Raw genomic sequence first — 18,689 nt, 5'->3', positions numbered from 1 at the left:
AATAAAGCTGCATTTGGATCTCACGTCCGTGTCTTGGAGCAGTTTCGTGACAGATACGAATCATAAGAGCTATGAAAAATAATTAAGCAATTAATCTTGAGATATTTGACATGAATTATACTCAGATTATTATCTTTTACAAAAATTGTCATCCACATTAACAAGAATGACAGAACCAACCTCTGGTGCATTTAAAGTCTGATACTTGATAGACAGATACATGATCTATGTTGCTTTCTGAATCAGGGTTCACTTTAATATTCACATTTATCCTCCTTGTATGTATTCTAACTACTTCATGTTTATTTCAGACTAGATGGAAGAGAAAGAGCAAAGACAAGAACTAAAGTGAAATTACAAAGGTGATGATGCTGTAGTTTATTTCAGCCTGTTCACACCAATAAAATGAGCTTAATGTGCCAATTTACAGAAGATCTCAGACATCACCATAATGAATGAGTTGAAAACAGGGAACTCTTGGAGACAAAGAGGCTTTTCAGCAGTAGTTTAACATGATGACTGTTTATTTTTTGTCAATGCTATAACAAACCTTTTAGGATAATCAAGCTTTGTGTGAGAGAGATTCACATTTGAATTAAGCTTCAAATAAATAAATAAAAAGATAATTTTTGTTTTGTTTTGGCTAACAAATAAGAGGAAGTATAAGATTCTACATAAAACAACATCTAGACAAAGCTTTTATTGAATTCGAAGACAACAACAACATGAGACAGCTTACAAATGATATTTATAAAAATATAGAGTATAAAGAGTATATTGGCAAAGACAGAGAAGAAATGTCAAAGGAACTTCAGCAAAACAAGGATGAACTGTGAAGTAAAATCAACTTGTAACTTACATATGGTGTAAAATTGTTTTTATGTGCCCTGTTTAATTCTTATTTAACATCCTGTGTTACACAAATATTAACTTCCATATTTCAGATGTTGTCTTATAGTAATACTATACATCCTTACTCTGTACAGCAAATATGGTTACATAATTTCAGAGTAATTAAAGTAGTGAGTATTTAGTCAAGGTTCACACCTGCAGTGAAGCCCCTCCCACAACAATTCATCAATAAATACTGGGAATATTCCCATCATCCTACAAGAGAAGGACAAACTCCAGGAGTAGCAGCTGAAATCTGTGTGACTGTTAAAGATGGAGTTTATTAAAGAGGAGATTGAAGACATGAGAGATCCAGAACCATACAGAATAAAACATGAAGATACTGAGGAACAAATAGGTTGGTGTCCATTCTTGATTCTTCATTGTTGACTGTTGAGAAACATTACGGTATCAAAGCTTCAGTTCAACAGATCTAGTTACTGTGAATCGATGAGCACACAATAATTCTAATAACAGAGAACTCTACGATCATACATTTATTATAATCTGACGTCTCTTTGATTGTATTAACAAGGGAATGACAAAACTAACCTTTGGCACATTAAAGATCTGATACTTGATACTCGTAAAAATCCCTGATCTCTTGTTTTCTGCTATTAAATCAGGGTTCAGTGAATTTTAACATTTATCCTCCTTCAACTGATTCTTACTACTTAATGTTTTTTTTTTTAGATCAGATGAAAGTGAAAGAGCAAAGACACAAACTATATGAAGTTGAGGAGGAACATTGCAACTTCGAAACTCAAAAGAGTTCCTCATTGATGGAAAATTGTAAACAAAAAACACACAATGAAGTGAGAGGTAAAGTGTGCTTTGACTGTGGGAAGAGCTTTACTTCACCTAGTCATCTACTTGTGCACCAGAGGATTCATACTGGAGAAAAACCTTATAAGTGCTCATATTGTGACAAGAGTTTCACTCAGTCGGGACCACTGAAAGTACATGAGCGAGTTCATACTGGAGAGAAGCCGTACGACTGTACTCAATGTGAGAAGAGTTTCAAAAGTAAAACTGAACTCGGTAATCATCTGCGCATTCACACTGGAGAAAAGATAATGCACACAAACGAGAGGTCTTATGCATGTCCATTTTGTGGAGAGACTTTTTCACGGCTGGAACATTGTAAACGGCACCAGAAAACACACACCGGTGAGAAAGATCATGTGTGTTTGGACTGTGGGAAGAGCTTTACTTCACCTAGTCATCTACTTGTGCACCAGAGGATTCATACTGGAGAAAAACCTTATAAGTGCTCATATTGTGACAAGAGTTTCACTCAGTCGGGACCACTGAAAGTACATGAGCGAGTTCATACTGGAGAGAAGCCGTACGACTGTACTCAGTGTGAGAAGAGTTTCAAAAGTAAAACTGAACTCGGTAATCATCTGCGCATTCACACTGGAGAAAAGATAATGCACACAAACGAGAGGTCTTATGCATGTCCATTTTGTGGAGAGACTTTTTCACGGCTGGAACATTGTAAACGGCACCAGAAAACACACACCGGTGAGAAAGATCATGTGTGTTTGGACTGTGGGAAGAGATTCACTAGAGCTGACCATCTGAAAAGTCATCAAAGAATTCATACTGGAGAAAAACCTTACAAGTGCTCATACTGTGACAAGAGTTTCACTGTGTCTGGATATCTGAAAGAACACGAGCGAGTTCATACTGGAGAGAAGCCGTATACATGCACTCAGTGTGGGAAGAGCTTCACCCAATCACATAATCTAGTGAATCATATTAAAAAGCATTGTTCTGTGTCACAGTGAGCAAATGTTTTGTGAGATTCACATAAAGTTAATGTGTAGTTAGTTTACTAATAAACTAATGTTTCTGTGAAATGCCACAATAATTGTGTTTTATATGTTGGAGAACAAGAAAATTATTGAATTATTTGATTGAACGCTAAATGGCTATAACTCATGAACTAGATATTAAATACCAAAATTAAAAGAGACTGGAAGCAAATGTAAGAAAAAAACCATCAACAATTAATTATCTGTCAATATATGAAGCAATGGACCGCTTGCACTGAGCTTCGTGAAGCACTTCCGTTTGGAAATGGTACATCTCACTTATTTCTCACTTGTTTACTTTCAATGTACTGTGGTCAATGAGTTGAACAAACGCCACCTAAAATGAGTGTCCGCAATAAGATTTAAAAATTTGGAAAATTTGTATTGACTGGAGAATGATGTTTACAGTGTGAAGAATTTTCCAAACTCATCGGAAAAAACATCTTTTGTCATATCATGTCAAAGGCCTTCTTAAAATCTAATCTATCAAGTGACTGTACTCCACCAAATCCATAACTAATCTAATATTATTATGAACAGATCTTCCTTTAGAAAGCCTGATTGTGACTCGTTGATTCAATTATTTATGCCCTCTTTTAACCTGTTAACATAAATACAGTATGTGAGAAAAGTTTATAATCATTGTTGAGCTATGTAAATGGTTGCAAGTTATCCACATATCTCAGGTCTTTATCTGGTTTAGGGATTAAGGTAATCAAACCCTGATTCATAGTGGGGCTAAAGACTTGTCTTCTATAGATTCAACAAAAGCATTAAAATCTGGTCTGAAGAATCTATTGCCCTATTTGGGAGATGTTTAAAGACTCTTGTTAGGACATTGATGAACTCACTGATGTAGTGTGCTCCTCTGTTACTTTTTGTGAGAGCATGATTATTACTACCAAAAAGATTAAGGTTTACCCTAATAATAAACCTTGGATGTCTAAAGCAGTTGAGTTTAGTTTACAGAAGAAGAAACTGTCTTACAATCAAGGAGGGACATTAGAAAGAGAAGCAGCAAAAAAGGAGGTTAAAGTGGAAATTATAAAGGCTAAACAAAGGTATAAAAGCAAGGTAGAGAGTAAACTGGCTGAGAAGAGTATTGCTTCGGTATGAAAACTATAGTAGGTATACAGCAAAGTGTGAATAGAGCTAATATTGTCATGGATGGTTTCAGTTCAAATAGTGAGCTTGCAAATGCTCTTAATCATTTTTATTTGAGATTTGATCAGTTTGATTTGAAGGATGAAGCTGATGAACCGAGGTGTAAATTTAAAGATAATCATCATCTCATCCTGAATGAGAGAGCAGTTGAAAAATCCTTTCTTTCACAGAAGTTAAATAAGAGTCCTGGTCCAGACTGTAACGTAGCTGAGAAATGCAGTTGTACAACAACTGACAAAGTAACAAGTGAAACACAAGGGCTATAAATACACAGGCACAAACAAGCTTAACTAAGTAATGAGGAAACAAGATGGGACACCTGGGAACAATCATGAACTAATCAACAGGGAAAACTACAAAGGACTACAAAAACATGGCACAAAACAGGAAACAATAACAGTCCACACAAGACAAGGGGAACACAAAACAAGAATCATGACACAGACAATATTTGTGGCAAGCTACTGAAATACTGTGCAGGACAATTAAGTTTTATCTTCAGTGATATTTTTAATATGTCTTTATACCTACAACATGTACCTAACCTGTGGAAGCAGGCTGTTATTATCCCGGCCCCTAAAAAGAATAGTCCCAAGGCTTTAAATGATCTCAGGCCAGTTGCCCTCACTTGTCTTGTAATGAAATGTTTTGAAAAGCTTGTGAAGACGGAGATTGTGAGGCAAACTGAGCAAGCTATCTAGACCCTATGCAGTTTGCTTATAGAGCACATAGAGGAGTTGAGGATGCTACATTTACTTTATTTAATCTTTTGTTTAAGCACTTAGAAGGGAGAAATGCGCATGCTAGACTGTTGTTTATTGATTTTTCCTCAGCTTTTAGTACTATCCAATCTCACATTTTGGCTCCGAGACTAATTGAGCATTTTGATCTGAGAAAAAATTTAGTGGGTTGGATTTTTTTGACAAATAGATCACAGAGGGTGAAAGTAAATGGCATTTTGTCTAATTTACTATTTACATCTATCGGCGCACCCCAGGGCTGTATTCTCTCACCCTTATTTTATATTTTGTACACTAACATGTGCCAAAGCAGTTATGCTAATAAGTCAATATTGAAATTTGCTGATGACACAGTTATTGTGAGTCTGCTAAGTGATGGTGAGTCTGGTCATGGTCCTATTATTGAAGAGTTTGTCACCTGGTGTGACAAATCCTTTTTGGAGTTAAACTTAGCTAAAGCAAAAGAGATGATTATAGATTTTAGAAACTGTGCTTCATGTTATGACACTACAATCAGGCAGTGGGTTGTGTAGAAAGCTACAAATACCTTGGGACAGTCACTCTAAATTGACTTTTGAAGAGAACTGCGAGTCTGTATGTAAAAAGGGACATCAGCGTCTGTTTTGCATCAGAAAAATGTTCAGATTTCATGTTGATAAATCTATGATGAGGCCTTTATTGAATCAGTCTTGTCGTTCTCCCTTGGTTTGGTAATTTGTCTTTGAAGAACAAAAATTCTTTGAACCAAATTGTTAGGTGGGCTAATAAGATTATAGGTGAATCTCAACCCATCCTTGTAAGTCTTTATTCCAATAAGCTACAGCATAAGGCGAGTTTTATTATTGGAGATTATTATTACTCAGGATGTCGGTTTGTGGCCCCTAGGTGGAGAACCAAACGATATAGGAATACTTTTGTACCCGCAGCCATAGAATTAATAAATAAAAATAGCAGGAGATGACACTCTTTGCTATGCACGGCACTTTGTGTATTTTAGGCGGGCAAGCGGGCGGGTAGGTGGGGGGGTGGATGTGTAGAGGCACATTGTTATGATCTTTCTTAGAAGTTTTTATGCTTTGGACATCATGTTATATTTTAATGTTCTATGTTTACTGTTTGTTTTGAAGTTTTTTTGGATTGTCTTATGTGTGGATTGCTGAATCTCCTGTCTGCACAACAAATTTACCCTTGGGTACTAATAAAGACACCTTGAACTTGACTTGACGTCCGCTGCACTAGCCAGTGGAATAAGTCAGAGCAATTTTTCGTCTGTTATGGGGGCAGTAACAGGGGGGCGGCCGCCACCAAGCAGACCATATCACATTGGGTCAGGGATGCCTCTTCAAGTGCTCTGGCAAGGGCTGCCCCCTGCAATTTGTTTGTGATGCGGCAGACCAGTCCTCTCCGCACACATTCATAAGATTTTATAGTTTGGATGTTCATGCCACTCCGGTCTCACATGTTCTCGAGCTAATCTGAAGCTAATGTCTAGGGCCTTCTTGTGTTCTTGTCAGCACACCTACACAACCGCAAGGGGTCCAGACACTTTCAAGCACAGCGGCATGGGTATTCTCATTCCCAATGCGCTAAGCAGCGCAGCATCAGTTGTAGCTTTTGAAAGGGAACTATCCGAGTTATTGACTGTAACCCTGTTCCCTGAATAAGCGGAACGAGATGCTGCGCTGCATTGCCGTGCTGAAGATGTCCTGGGACTGCTCTTCAGACAAAATATCCTGAAGATGCACCTGTGGCTCATCTATTTATAGCCTCGTGTCGTGGGTGCGCGCTGGTGACGTCACCGACCGAGGCTATTAATACCTCCGGGTCAATTCTATTGACGTGTTACACACTATATTCACACGATTAAAGACGTTCCCAATGCGCTAAGCAGCCTAGCATTTCATTCTGCTTTTTCAGGGAACAGGGTTACAGTCAAGTAACCCAGATCGTTTTCTATTATTAAATCAGGGTTCACTTGAAAATTCACATTTATCCTCTTTGATAAGAACTGAAGTGAAATTTCAAATGTGAAGATTCTGTAGTTTGTTTTCAGCCTGTTGACACCAATAAAACGATTTAATGTGCTAATTTACAGAAGATCTCAGACATCACCATAATGAATGAGCTGAAAACAGGGAACTTTTGGAGACAAAGAGGTTTTTCAGCAGCAGTTTAACATGATGACTCTGTACTTTTTAAATGCAGATTGGATAAAAACACAGTGATCACAGTTCACACCTGCAGTGAAGCCCCTCCCACAACAATTCACCAATAAATACTGGGAATATTCCCATCATCCTACAAGAGAAGGACAAACTCCAGGAGTAGCAGCTGAAATCTGTGTGACTGTTAAAGATGGAGTTTATTAAAGAGGAGATTGAAGACATGAGTGATCCAGAACCATCCAGAATAAAACATGAAGTTGCTGAGGAACAAATAGGTTGGTGTCCATTCTTGATTCTTCATTGTTGACTGTTGAGAAACATTAAGGTATCAAAGCATCAGTTCAACAGATCAAGTTACTGGGAAATAATGAGCATTATAATTATAACAACAGAGAAAACACAACTCTATGATCATAAATGTATTATAATGTGGCATCTGTTTGATAGTATTGACAAGGGAATGACAAAACTAACCTTTGGCACATTAAAGATCTGATACTTGATACTTGTAAAAATCCCTGATCTCTTGTTTTCTGCTATTAAATCAGGGTTCAGTGAATTTCATTTATCCCCTTTCAACTGATTCTTACTACATAATGTTTATGTTTTATTGTTTTAGATCAGGTGAAAGTGAAAGAGCAAAGACTATATGAAGTTGAGGAGGAACATTGCAACTTCGAAACTCAAAAGAGTTTCTCATTGATGGAAAATTGTAAACTGCAACAAAAAACACATAATGAAGTGAGAGATCATGTGTGTTGTTACTGTGGGAAGAGCTTTACAAGAGCTGGTGGTCTGAAACAGCACCAAAGAATTCATACTGGAGAAAAACCTTACAAGTGCTCATATTGTGACAAGAGTTTCACTGAGTCTAGAAACCTGAAATCACACGAGCGAGTTCATACTGGAGAAAAACCTTACAAGTGCTCATATTGTGACAAGAGTTTCGCTCAGTCGGGACCACTGAAAATACATGAGCGAGTTCATACTGGAGAGAAGCCGTATCACTGCACTCAGTGTGAGAAGAGTTTCAAAAGTAAAACTAAACTCAGTAATCATTTGCGTGTTCACACTGGAGAAAAGCCATATAACTGTGACCAGTGTGGTAAAGATTTTAAATTATTATCACATCTAAAAAGACACCAAATAATGCACACAAACGAGAGGCCTTATGCATGTTCATTTTGTGGAGAGACTTTTTCACAGCTGGAACATTGTAAACAGCACCAGAAAACACACACCGGTGAGAAAGATCATGTGTGTTGTGACTGTGGGAAGAGATTTACTAGAGCTGGCAGTCTGAAAAGTCATCAAAGAATACATACTGGAGAAAAACCTTACAAGTGCTCATATTGTGACAAAACTTTCGCTCGATCTGGATCTCTGAATTCACACGAGCGAGTTCATACTGGAGAGATGTTGTACTACTGTACTCAGTGTGAGAAGAGTTTTAGTTATTCAAAAAACCTTCTCGCTCACATGAGGAACTATCATAAGTGGTCACAATGAGCAACATTTCATTTTCATGTCAAATAAGTAAAGTCAAGTAAATGGTGTGAGATGAACAAAATATGGTGTTGCTCCCAAAAGCACAATGTCATCTTGTTGAACTTTGTGAAAAAATGCTTAGAAAAGATTGGTGTTTGAAGCTTTAGAATATTTTTTTACAGTGTCAATAATTATTTGTATCTTTCCTACTTGGTAAAAATGGCAAAATCTGCTTGAATAAGACATATTCATGTAATTTACTTATTTACTAATGTTTACTATATTGTGTGGATTGTAAAGATTCGGTGACTGTAGTTAGAAAATAATTGACGCTGTAAAATGTTAAACAATTAAAAAACTGAAAAATAAAGTTGATTGTTTTCTTGATTTAGAAATTGATTAATTTTAAATGCCATTAAAGTTGCTGCTGCAGTTGCAAGTGTGTACAAAGATAAAGGATTTACAAGACAGACATTTCTCCGTCATTTATGGTCATACAGAAAAAAGAAATATAAAAAAAGAATCTGTGACATTTCTACTTTTGTATGTGTCCACTTACAATCAAATCAAAACATTGTGCTTTTGTAAAATAAAGAAAATAAACGGTGTGCGTTCTGCCTCTCCGTCGCGGTGAACTTTTTTTTCTTGAGCACGTCTATAAACTGAAACAAAACTCAGCGAATACTTGTCACACATTTATGAGCCATATACCTTTATAAACATTTAAGTCTGTACTAGATGATCGGATTCAAACTGAAAACAAATATTCTCTGTTTAAGTAATTTGTATAAAACCAACAAGATGTCCAGCTTCTCAAACGCTTCCTAATTATTTTTCATTTTGACCACGCCCACTCGCGCAAAAGAGATTCACATGCAAATCTCCACATGGAACGCGAACGCGCTCATTACCTCAACAACAAAACACCAAAACACTTCACAAGTCTCTGCTTTTCGTCGAGTTTGAAAGACGCGCCGTGAGCTTACGTTGGATTTACCTCAGAAGAAGAAGAACGCGATTTGAAGACAAGATGTAAGGTAAGACATTCTTACATATTAGTTTGTTATTGTTGCATAAATTTCACATTGCAGTTGAACTGTTGCTAGATATATGGTGAATAATATAATATTTAGACCCGTGTTTACTGTTACTGTGTTTGTGGATATCTGCTCAAACGTAGATATGTAGGCTATATGGTAACCATAATGTTTTATATTTGAACGCGATCGCGTTTGAATGTATCATATTTTGGATCGCGATCGCGTTTGAAAAGCAAAACGCACCAAACGGCTTCATGTTTTTACTATCATCTAATTTCATATCATCATAACGAATGGAAACATTTGAAGTAACATGATAATCAATATATTTTTCTCTAGCTTAGTTGTTACTGAAATCTGTTGGAAGATTTATAGGCTGCTATAGGTTATTGTTATTATTTTATGCAGCACTGCGCATAGCCTATGCCTACAAGGCACAACAAACCTGGTGTTCATTATATTATATATTGTTGGAAACATTTGTGTGTGTGTGTGTGTGTGTGTGTGTTCTGTGAATTTTAAAAAGCAATTTTAACCAGAAAAATCTAAAATTTATTCCCAAAAATCGTGCAGGCCTTTCTCTTGATATCAGTATGTTCACTTTTTTTTTTTCTTTCAGGGCCCAGATGCCACTGAGTCCTGCTGACTTCAGCATTCACACGAGTCTCTGTACATGAACATGGTAAAGTGAAAATCAAACACCTTGGAAATGAAAGGTATGTACAATGTTTTTAGGAATGGCAGAAAGGTCTCTGTCTTTGGATCATTGTTTTCAATAAGTGCTTTTTTGTCATTTGTTGTGTATCTTTGGATTATGTTGTGTTGTAAATAAATCCAAACGATCTAAAAGCCATTCTTTTTTAAATCTCCTCATTCTTTGTGAAAGGTTGCTCAGAATGACAGGGCCTGATAGCTCCTAATAGGGCCGTTAGGGGAGGGTCTTTGTCTTTCTTAGGTGTGAAAAGCTTACATATTAATGATGTGATCACACCTCCCGCATAAAGCTTTCTCACACAAAACACGTCGTAAAAATTTTAAATCAATATATTGTCTTATCTGAATGAGCAGTCAGGGTGATTTTCACATAGTTTTAGAGCAAATATTCTAGGCTACGTCATACAATTTTCAAAAGTCTTGTGAAGAAATAATCAGTATGGGTTTCATGGCCTTATTTCAGTGAGAATTTTTTTAGTATTTTCACAAACCACGCATAAATGTTATTATCTCAAAACTACAAACTTTTACATACATGCTGCTGATATATTATTGTAGCAGAGTTTGTGCTGAATACAGTGTAATCAGACTTTAGCCATGAAAATGTCACAAGTAACAGAAATAACCACAAATGTCAGAGCATGTCAGAACACCTCCAGGGCCCAGAAAACAGCTCAGACCCCAGAGGCAGGGCCGTGCAGAGACCTCTGGAGGGGCAGGTGCTCAAAGTATAAAAGGGGGCACATGGAACAAGGCTTTAAATAGGGCTGTGATCAAAATACAGTAACAGGGTTTTTCCAGCCTCAAAATGATGGTAAAAATCTTAATGTATTTTAATAATAAGATAATTCAATTATTTATTTTTTTGTAGATCATCATATAGCCTAATGTGTTTCCCACATTATTTCTGTTGGTAGAGCTAGGTACCTCTAGGGGGGTCCGGGGGCATGCCCCCCCGTAAGAAAATTTTGTACATTTTAAAGATAAATTCATTAATCTGGTGCACTTTGAGTCACCCGAATCCACTGTTAAAAATAAATAATCCACCCACAAACCGCCTATATTCTCTGATTTAGATATCTGCATCTGATCATCACATTACAATTATTCAAATTCTTAGTGTTAAGCATGATAATATGGTAACATATCTCACTGAAGTAGGCTGATTTAAAACGAACATTTATTTTAAAAAAAGTTCTTCTTTTGGCAAAATTACATTTCCTTAATAGCCTAAACAGAGGCTTTACTCCCTTCAAACTTAAATTGTCAATGTTTCATTACATCACTTTGAAAACACTAATTTTTTGTACCTTTTAAAAAGGGCATTTTCCCCCTAATTTTATTAAATGTTTGCTCCATCTTTCATTTCAAATTCTCAAATTTGATCAATATATTCAATTAAAATAATAAGACACTAGGCTGTTACCAATCAAATAAAATAATTAACATTGAAAAATCATAACTGTATTAATTTGGATTATTTTAAATATTTTTGAATATACAAATAAGGAATGTTGAAAAGCATGAGACTTTATGAAACTAAACCGCCAGTAGGAGGCGGCTGGCGACCGTCTTAATGAGCGAGTCATTGAGTCATTCATTCAAACGATTCATTCAAACGGCTGATTTATTCAGAAGGAGGCAGTTTATGAATGGGTAATTGAATCTTTGACTCAACTGATTCGTTCAAAACGCTGAATCATTCAGTAATGCAACAAGTGTTGCTGTGAGATGCGCGATGATGGTTCTGCTGTGATCTTTGTTTGGAACTATTTTCGCTGCTGAAACAGAACAAAAATAGTCATTGCGTCTAAAATGTAAGTGACTTAATTTTAACTTTGTTTATTGACCTGCTATGAAATCAGTCTCGGTTTCAATCTTGATGGCATTCAGGAAAATAGTTTCTTCTATAGCCTAACGTTACACACAGCAATATAAACAACATCTCTGCATGCTCTCTTCACGTCGTCCTTGTAAAATAATAATAAGTAAACGAACATCAAAATCACTTCGCTGAGAATGAAACGCCACTTACCAGCAGCCGCAGATTTGAAGACATCCTCTGGTAGTGCGCATAGCCGCGCGAAATTAAAAAAAAAAAAGTGCGTGCAGCGTGAGGAATGAGTTAGTCAGGTGAAAGGTCATCATGTGGGTCATTTTATTTACGGCTAAATTATTGTTAATTAATTCAATAAATATATTTGTTTGACAGGGAAGCTGTGCGCAAACAGGAATATAGCCTATATTATTTTTCAAAAATAGAAAAAAAGCACCCCAGAAAAAAGGGCACTTTCTCTCCAGGAATAAAAAGGGCAGGTGCTCAAGCCCCCTTTGATGTCTATGTGTGCACGTGCCTGCCCAGAGGGTTAATTCCTCCGGGTCAATTCTTTTGACGTGTTACTATATTCACACGATTAAAGACGTTCCCAATGCGCTAAGCAGCACAGCATCTCATTCCGCTTTTTCAGGGAACAGGGTTACAGTCAAGTAACCCAGATCGTTTTCTATTATTAAATCAGGTTTCACTTGAAAATTCACATTTATCCTTCTTGATAAGAACTGAAGTGAAATTTCAATTGTGAAAATTCTGTAATTTGTTTTCAGCCTGTTGACACCAATATAACGATTTAATGTGCCAATTTAATAAAGATCTCAGACATCACCATAATGAATGAGCTGAAAACAGGGAACTTTTGGAGACAAAGAGGTTTTTCAGCAGCAGTTTAACATGATGACTCTGTACTTTTTAAATGCAGATTGGATAAAAACACAGTGATCACAGTTCACACCTGCAGTGAAGCCCCTCCCACAACAATTCACCAATAAATACTGGGAATATTCCCATCATCCTACAAAAGAAGGACAAACTCCAGGAGTAGCAGCTGAAATCTGTGTGACTGTTAAAGATGGAGTTTATTAAAGAGGAGATTGAAGACACGAGTGATCCAGAACCATCCAGAATAAAACATGAAGATACTGAGGAACAAATAGGTTGGTGTCCATTCTTGATTCTTCATTGTTGACTGTTGAGAAACATTAAGGTATCAAAGCTTCAGTTCAACAGATCAAGTTACTGGGAAATAATGAGCATTATAATTATAACAACAGAGAAAACACAACTCTATGATCATAAATGTATTATAATGTGGCATCTGTTTGATAGTATTGACAAGGGAATGACCAATCTAAGCTTCTGATCTGATACTTGATATTCGTAAAAATCCCTGATCTCTTGTTTTCTGCTATTAAATCATTTGAATTTTCACATTTATCCTCTTTCAACTGAATCTAATGTGTTTACTTTAGACCAGATGGAGGTGGAGCAAAGACACAAACTATATGACATTGAGGAGGAACATTGCAACATCAAAACTCAAAAGAGATTTTCATTGACGGAAAATTGTAAACAGCAACAAAAAACACATAATGAGGTGAGAGATCATGTGTGTTGTGACTGTGGGAAGAGCTTTACTACAGCAAGTCATCTGAATGTGCACCAGAGGATTCATACTGGAGAAAAACCTTATAAGTGCTCATATTGTGACAAGAGTTTCACTGTGTCTGGACATCTGAAATCACACGAGCGAGTTCATACTGGAGAGAAGCCGTACAACTGTACTCAGTGTGAGAAGAGTTTCAAAAGTAAAACTGAACTCAGTTGTCATCTGCGTGTTCACACTGGAGAAAAGCCATTTAACTGTGATCAGTGTGGTAAAGATTTTAAATTATTATCACATCTAAAAAGACACCAGATAATGCACACAAACGAGAGGCCTTATGCATGTTCATTTTGTGGAGAGACTTTTCCACGGCTGGAAAATTGTACACGGCACATGAAAACACACACCGGTGAGAAAGGTCATGTGTGTTTGGACTGTGGGAAGAGATTCACTAGAGCTGACCATCTGAAAAATCATCAAAGAATTCATACTGGAGAAAAACTTTACAAGTGCTCATTATGTGACCAGAGTTTCACTCAGTCTGGATCTCTGAAATTACATGAGCGAATTCATACTGGAGAAAAACCTTACAAGTGCTCATATTGTGACAAGACTTTCGCTCAGTCGGGAAGTCTGAAATCACACGAGCGAGTTCATACTGGAGAGAAGCCGTACGACTGTACTCAGTGTGGGAAGAGTTTTAGATCTTCAAAAAGCCTTCTCAGGCACATGAGGAATTATCATAAGTGGTCACAATGAGCAACATTTCATTTTCATGTCAAATAGGTAAAGTCAAGTAAATGGTGTGAGATGAGCAAAATATGGTGTTGCTCCCAAAAGCACAATGTCATCTTGTTTAACTTTGTGAATTTGGTGAGATGCTTAGAAAAGATTGGTGTTTGAAGCTTCAGAATAGTTTTTACAGTGTCAATAATTATTTGTATCTTTCCTACTTGGTAAAAATGACAAAATCTGCTTGAATAAGACATATCCTCCTGGGACCCAAGAATAGACTTTTGTCCACTGTAGTGGACATTATATTTTAGTGAATTTCTCTGACGTCATACATGTCACATGACACAACCTGGGTGTCCTGTAAAGAGCACATTCAGGACTTTTCAGAGATACCAAATGTTTGGAGGTTTCACCATGAAAACAACTTCTCCTTGGTCTTTAAAAATGTCTGACATTAATTTAGTGATCAAATGTAGCATTCTTATGGAAATATGATAATATATTGTAATTATAATTTAAATTGGACTACTTTTCAAATTGTATTTCTTAAAACAACATCTCAGGAAAATGTTAAGGGTTTTCAAATAAAAAATTTTTTTTCTGTTACAGAACAGGGCATTGATTTCAAACGTGTCCACTGTAGAGGACACCAGGACTTACATCATGTTTATCAGGCATTTTGTGAGACACAACAAGTGAATATGGAAATAAATTATACATCAATATTCCTATGAAATATTAGATATTATTATTAAAATGTTGCCAATTATTACTCCAATTATTGCACTTATTTTTTCATTAAATGTTGCTCCAAGAACACATTAAGGTGCAAATTAGATACAGTTTATATATACATTGCATTGAATGGGAATATTAATTTATGGACATTTTACCCACATATTGCATAATGTAAAATGGTGTATCAATTCATTCCGTTATTTCTTTCATAACATAGTTGAGAATAATCTTTATACAAATTTTGGTTGAAAAAATCCTGAAACCCCCAAATTTATTGGTGATTGAAAAAAAAATCCCATTGTTTTTGCCAATACATATAATTTCATGTCATTTTATTTTTTAAACAACTTAGTCCTGGTGTCCACTACAGAGGACATAGCATAACTTATGAATAAAATATTATTTTGCAAAAATGTTTTTTTACCATTTGTTTATTGTGATCTAAACAGTGTGATGACATGGAAAAAAACTAAATTCCAAAAACTTTTTTTTTTCTGGGTCCCAGGAGGATATTCATGTAATTTACTTATTTACTAATGTTTACTGTGTGGATTGTAAAGATTTGGTGACTGTAGTTAGAAAATAATAGACGCTGTAAAATTTTAAACAATTAAAAACTGATTGTTTTCTTGATTTAGAAATGGATTAATTTTAAATGCCATTAAAGTTGCTGCAATGAGTTGCAAGTGTGTACAAAGATAAAGGATTTACAAGACAGACATGTCAACATTCACTGGTGTGTAATTTGATTTGTATCATGAAAGTTCAATGAACTTACACACAGCTTTTATTTAAATATAAAAACACAGATTTTATAGCTGGCATTGTAAGGATGGATTTTTACTAAGACTGAATTCAAGAATTCTAACCTGCATTAAAACAATAAAACTCACTAATCTGAAGAAGAGATCTATGGGACAGAGAGCACAACACAACTTCTCCAATCTCGTCTCTTCCCCTCATGCTGAGTTCCTGACCCCTCACACTATCTTCTCCCCTCCAGGTCTCATTCAGTCATGCAAAACACACAAACCTACTGTCTCCAGTTGTTTTATGAGAGGTCAAAATAAATACTTCTGGTGCGAATGGTAAGGGGGTTTCATTCCTGCAGCAGCAGAACAGTCAGAACAAAGAAAACAATGCCTGTTCTTCTGATGTGGGAGATGCCCCAATAAAGATCATAGATAACCATTTGTGTTTATCCCCCAAACTCAGGCGTGACCACTTGGGGCACGAGAAAGGGTCCAACGAAAGCTGAATAAATATTTGGGTGCTTGATGTTTATTGTTCTTTTGTTCCACTTGGGTATTTAAAGGGAATTGGCAAACCACTCCAGGAAGCATCTGTAAACAGAACTTCCCACACTGTTGCTGTGTGTCTTTATTGCCAGGTATGCTGACTCTTTTAAACTATTTTTGATATTGCATTTTGAATGATTTCTCTATTATATGCTGATCAGTTGTGTATTATGTATTCTTTTTAATTCTTTTTATTTGATGCTTAATTCTGCCAGGCAAAAATAAATGTTAACCTTGATTTATTCTGCATTCTTCTGAAATCATTATTTCCAGTAGATTAAAAGTGCAGTCTGGTGTTTCCGCAAATCTTTGTCCAGGATAGATCAAACTGAAGGCACTTTGAATGAACCATGGGGCACATCTTAGGAAGACCTTCCGATTTCGGACTATTCCCTGACTTAGCATGTTGTACGCTGCAAATATTACAAAAATTACACCTACGGGTCTGCAGTGAGCGGCTGCATAGGGTAAAATATTTGCACTGCACCCTCTGACTATTTCAGGACTGGCTAGTTTGTGAGCGTGAGCGCACATTCGCGACGTGACGTCTCAAAGCGACTCTAGGTCCGTAATGAACGAATATTTGAAATTATGAGATGCCCAGAATAATCCTTGGTCTAAATTAAATCACATCTAATCCGAGGATCAGCTGTTAAAGCTACACTGTGTAATTGTAATTGTTTTAGTTGATTCTTAGCAAAAAACACTTAGTTCTTTCAAAAATATATGTGCTCATTAATGTATATTTACTTCTTTCAAGTAATAAAGTATTCTCGTAAGTTTATAATCTGCCATTGAAAGTACATACGGGTGAGGGGTTCGAATGCCGGCCGCCATGTTGACCATCCATCTTGTACCTACATTAGCCAAAGAGGGACATACCTGTAAATTCAAGCTTCGCTTTTCGCGCTTTACACTCAGTGACACAGAGACAAATGCGAGGGGGAGATTACTCGCGACTGCCGGCAGATTTGAAAGATTGCTGATGGAGGATGACGCCTATTTTCGAGGACATGTAGCAGAGTCGCCAAGGAAGCGAAAGAGAGAATCAAAACGTCAACACGACAGGCAAATCATCCAAAGTCAATATTGGAGTAACTTTTCCCAGATGGAAAGAGCTTATGAGGAGCAAAGATTTAAAAACGGACGCCGAAGTTGCCTGCTTTCTTCTCGACAGGTAATTCAGCCTATTTGTGTAAATTCGAAGTTTTATAGTTGCTTGTCTAACCATAGCATGGATGTGCATAACGCCAGAACGACCTCTAGTATAACTTGAGTTACTTTTCCTCACATCAATGGTGAAAAAGTATTGTTTACCTTGTAACATAAATCTGTGCTGCGACGGCTCACAGGTGATAGTTTTAAAGGCGCAATTGGACGAAGTCGAACTGGAAGCCATGTTAATCTTGGAATAATACGGCCACCATAGGAGTTAAAAACGCCCTTGAAATTGAAAGGAACAGAAACTAATATTCACTGGGTAGTCATATACAATTTCACCGCTAGATGGGGGAAAATATCACACAGTGTAGCTTTAAATTTGAAAAAACAAAGAGTCACTTAAATTTGGAGTCAGATTAAATTATTCATGGAGTCAGAGTTAAAATTGTAAATCAACTGTTTAATAAATTAAAGTGATTTTTCCAGAAGCGCCCGAAAAGACATACACGCCGAATTCCCTTCGACCACGACACCGGAGACCGTCTTTGGGCCAGTGAGTGGAGTTTACAGCATATTTGTTCAAGAATTATTTCAATTAGTTTAAATGCATGATGATCACTGGCTGTTTGGCTTAGTTAAAGGATTAGTTCACTTTCTAAAGGATTAGTTCAGTGAACCTCTCACAATACAACTTTAACATAGTAGGATGTCCTGTTACTTTATCCTCTACAGTAAAAGACCTGGGTGTTATACTAGATTGCAACCTGTCTTTTGAAAATCATATTTCATGTTACAAAAACAGCCTTTTTCCACCTTAAACATTGCTAAGCTACGTAATATGCTATCAGTTTCTGATGCAGAAAAGTTAGTTCATGCATTCATGACCTCGAGACTAGATTACTGTAATGCTTTATTAGCTGGTTGTCCTGCATCCTCAATAAACAAGCTACAGTTAGTCCAAAATGCAGCCGCTAGAGTTCTTACTAGATCAAGAAAATATGATCATATAACACCGATTTTAACATCACTACATTGGTTACCTATAAAGTCCCGTATTAACTACAAGGTATTGCTACTGATTTATAAAGCCCTAAACGGCTTAGCTCCAGTCTATTTAACGGATCTTCTATCGCCCTATAATCCATTGCGCTCTTTAAGATCACTAAATTCAAGGCTTTTGGTCATACCTAGGATATCCAGATCCACCAAAGGAGGGAGAGCATTTTCACATTTAGCTCCAAAACTCTGGAATAGCCTTCCTGATACTGTTCGTTGCTCAGACTCGCTCTCCAAGT

General features: G+C 36.6%; 3 protein-coding genes across 4 annotated transcripts in view; 2 read left to right on the top strand and 1 right to left on the bottom strand.

The window, feature by feature from the left end:
* The window catches only part of LOC307167486 (uncharacterized protein), a 565,869-nt gene that overhangs the window by 102,549 nt on the left and 444,631 nt on the right, over positions 1-18,689 (bottom strand). The gene's annotated exons all lie outside the window — the stretch shown is intronic.
* Positions 902-2,760, top strand: LOC307167484 (uncharacterized protein). The gene is made up of 2 exons (XM_079886623.1): positions 902-1,249; positions 1,585-2,760. The coding sequence occupies exons 1-2, from the start codon at positions 1,165-1,167 to the stop codon at positions 2,682-2,684; spliced, it is 1,185 nt and encodes a 394-aa protein (XP_079742749.1). The 5' UTR covers positions 902-1,164; the 3' UTR covers positions 2,685-2,760.
* Positions 7,422-8,760, top strand: LOC307167510 (uncharacterized protein). Its single transcript, XM_079886672.1, has one exon. It carries the CDS (start codon positions 7,483-7,485, stop codon positions 8,287-8,289), a length of 807 nt encoding a protein of 268 aa, XP_079742798.1. The 5' UTR covers positions 7,422-7,482; the 3' UTR covers positions 8,290-8,760.

This window comes from Squalius cephalus (genome assembly GCF_949319135.1).
Source record: "Squalius cephalus genome assembly, chromosome: 11".
Lineage (NCBI taxonomy): Eukaryota > Metazoa > Chordata > Actinopteri > Cypriniformes > Leuciscidae > Squalius > Squalius cephalus.
This window is presented reverse-complemented; position numbering and strand designations above follow the sequence as displayed.

Excerpts from the sequence above, each read along its gene's own strand:
- LOC307167484 (XM_079886623.1), top strand. The coding sequence starts at position 1,165 with ATGGAGTTTATTAAAGAGGAGATTGAAGACATGAGAGATCCAGAACCA. Across the intron at positions 1,250-1,584 it reads AGATACTGAGGAACAAATAG|ATCAGATGAAAGTGAAAGAG; the intron begins GTTGGTGTCCAT and ends TTTTTTTTTTAG.
- LOC307167510 (XM_079886672.1), top strand. The coding sequence starts at position 7,483 with ATGGAAAATTGTAAACTGCAACAAAAAACACATAATGAAGTGAGAGAT.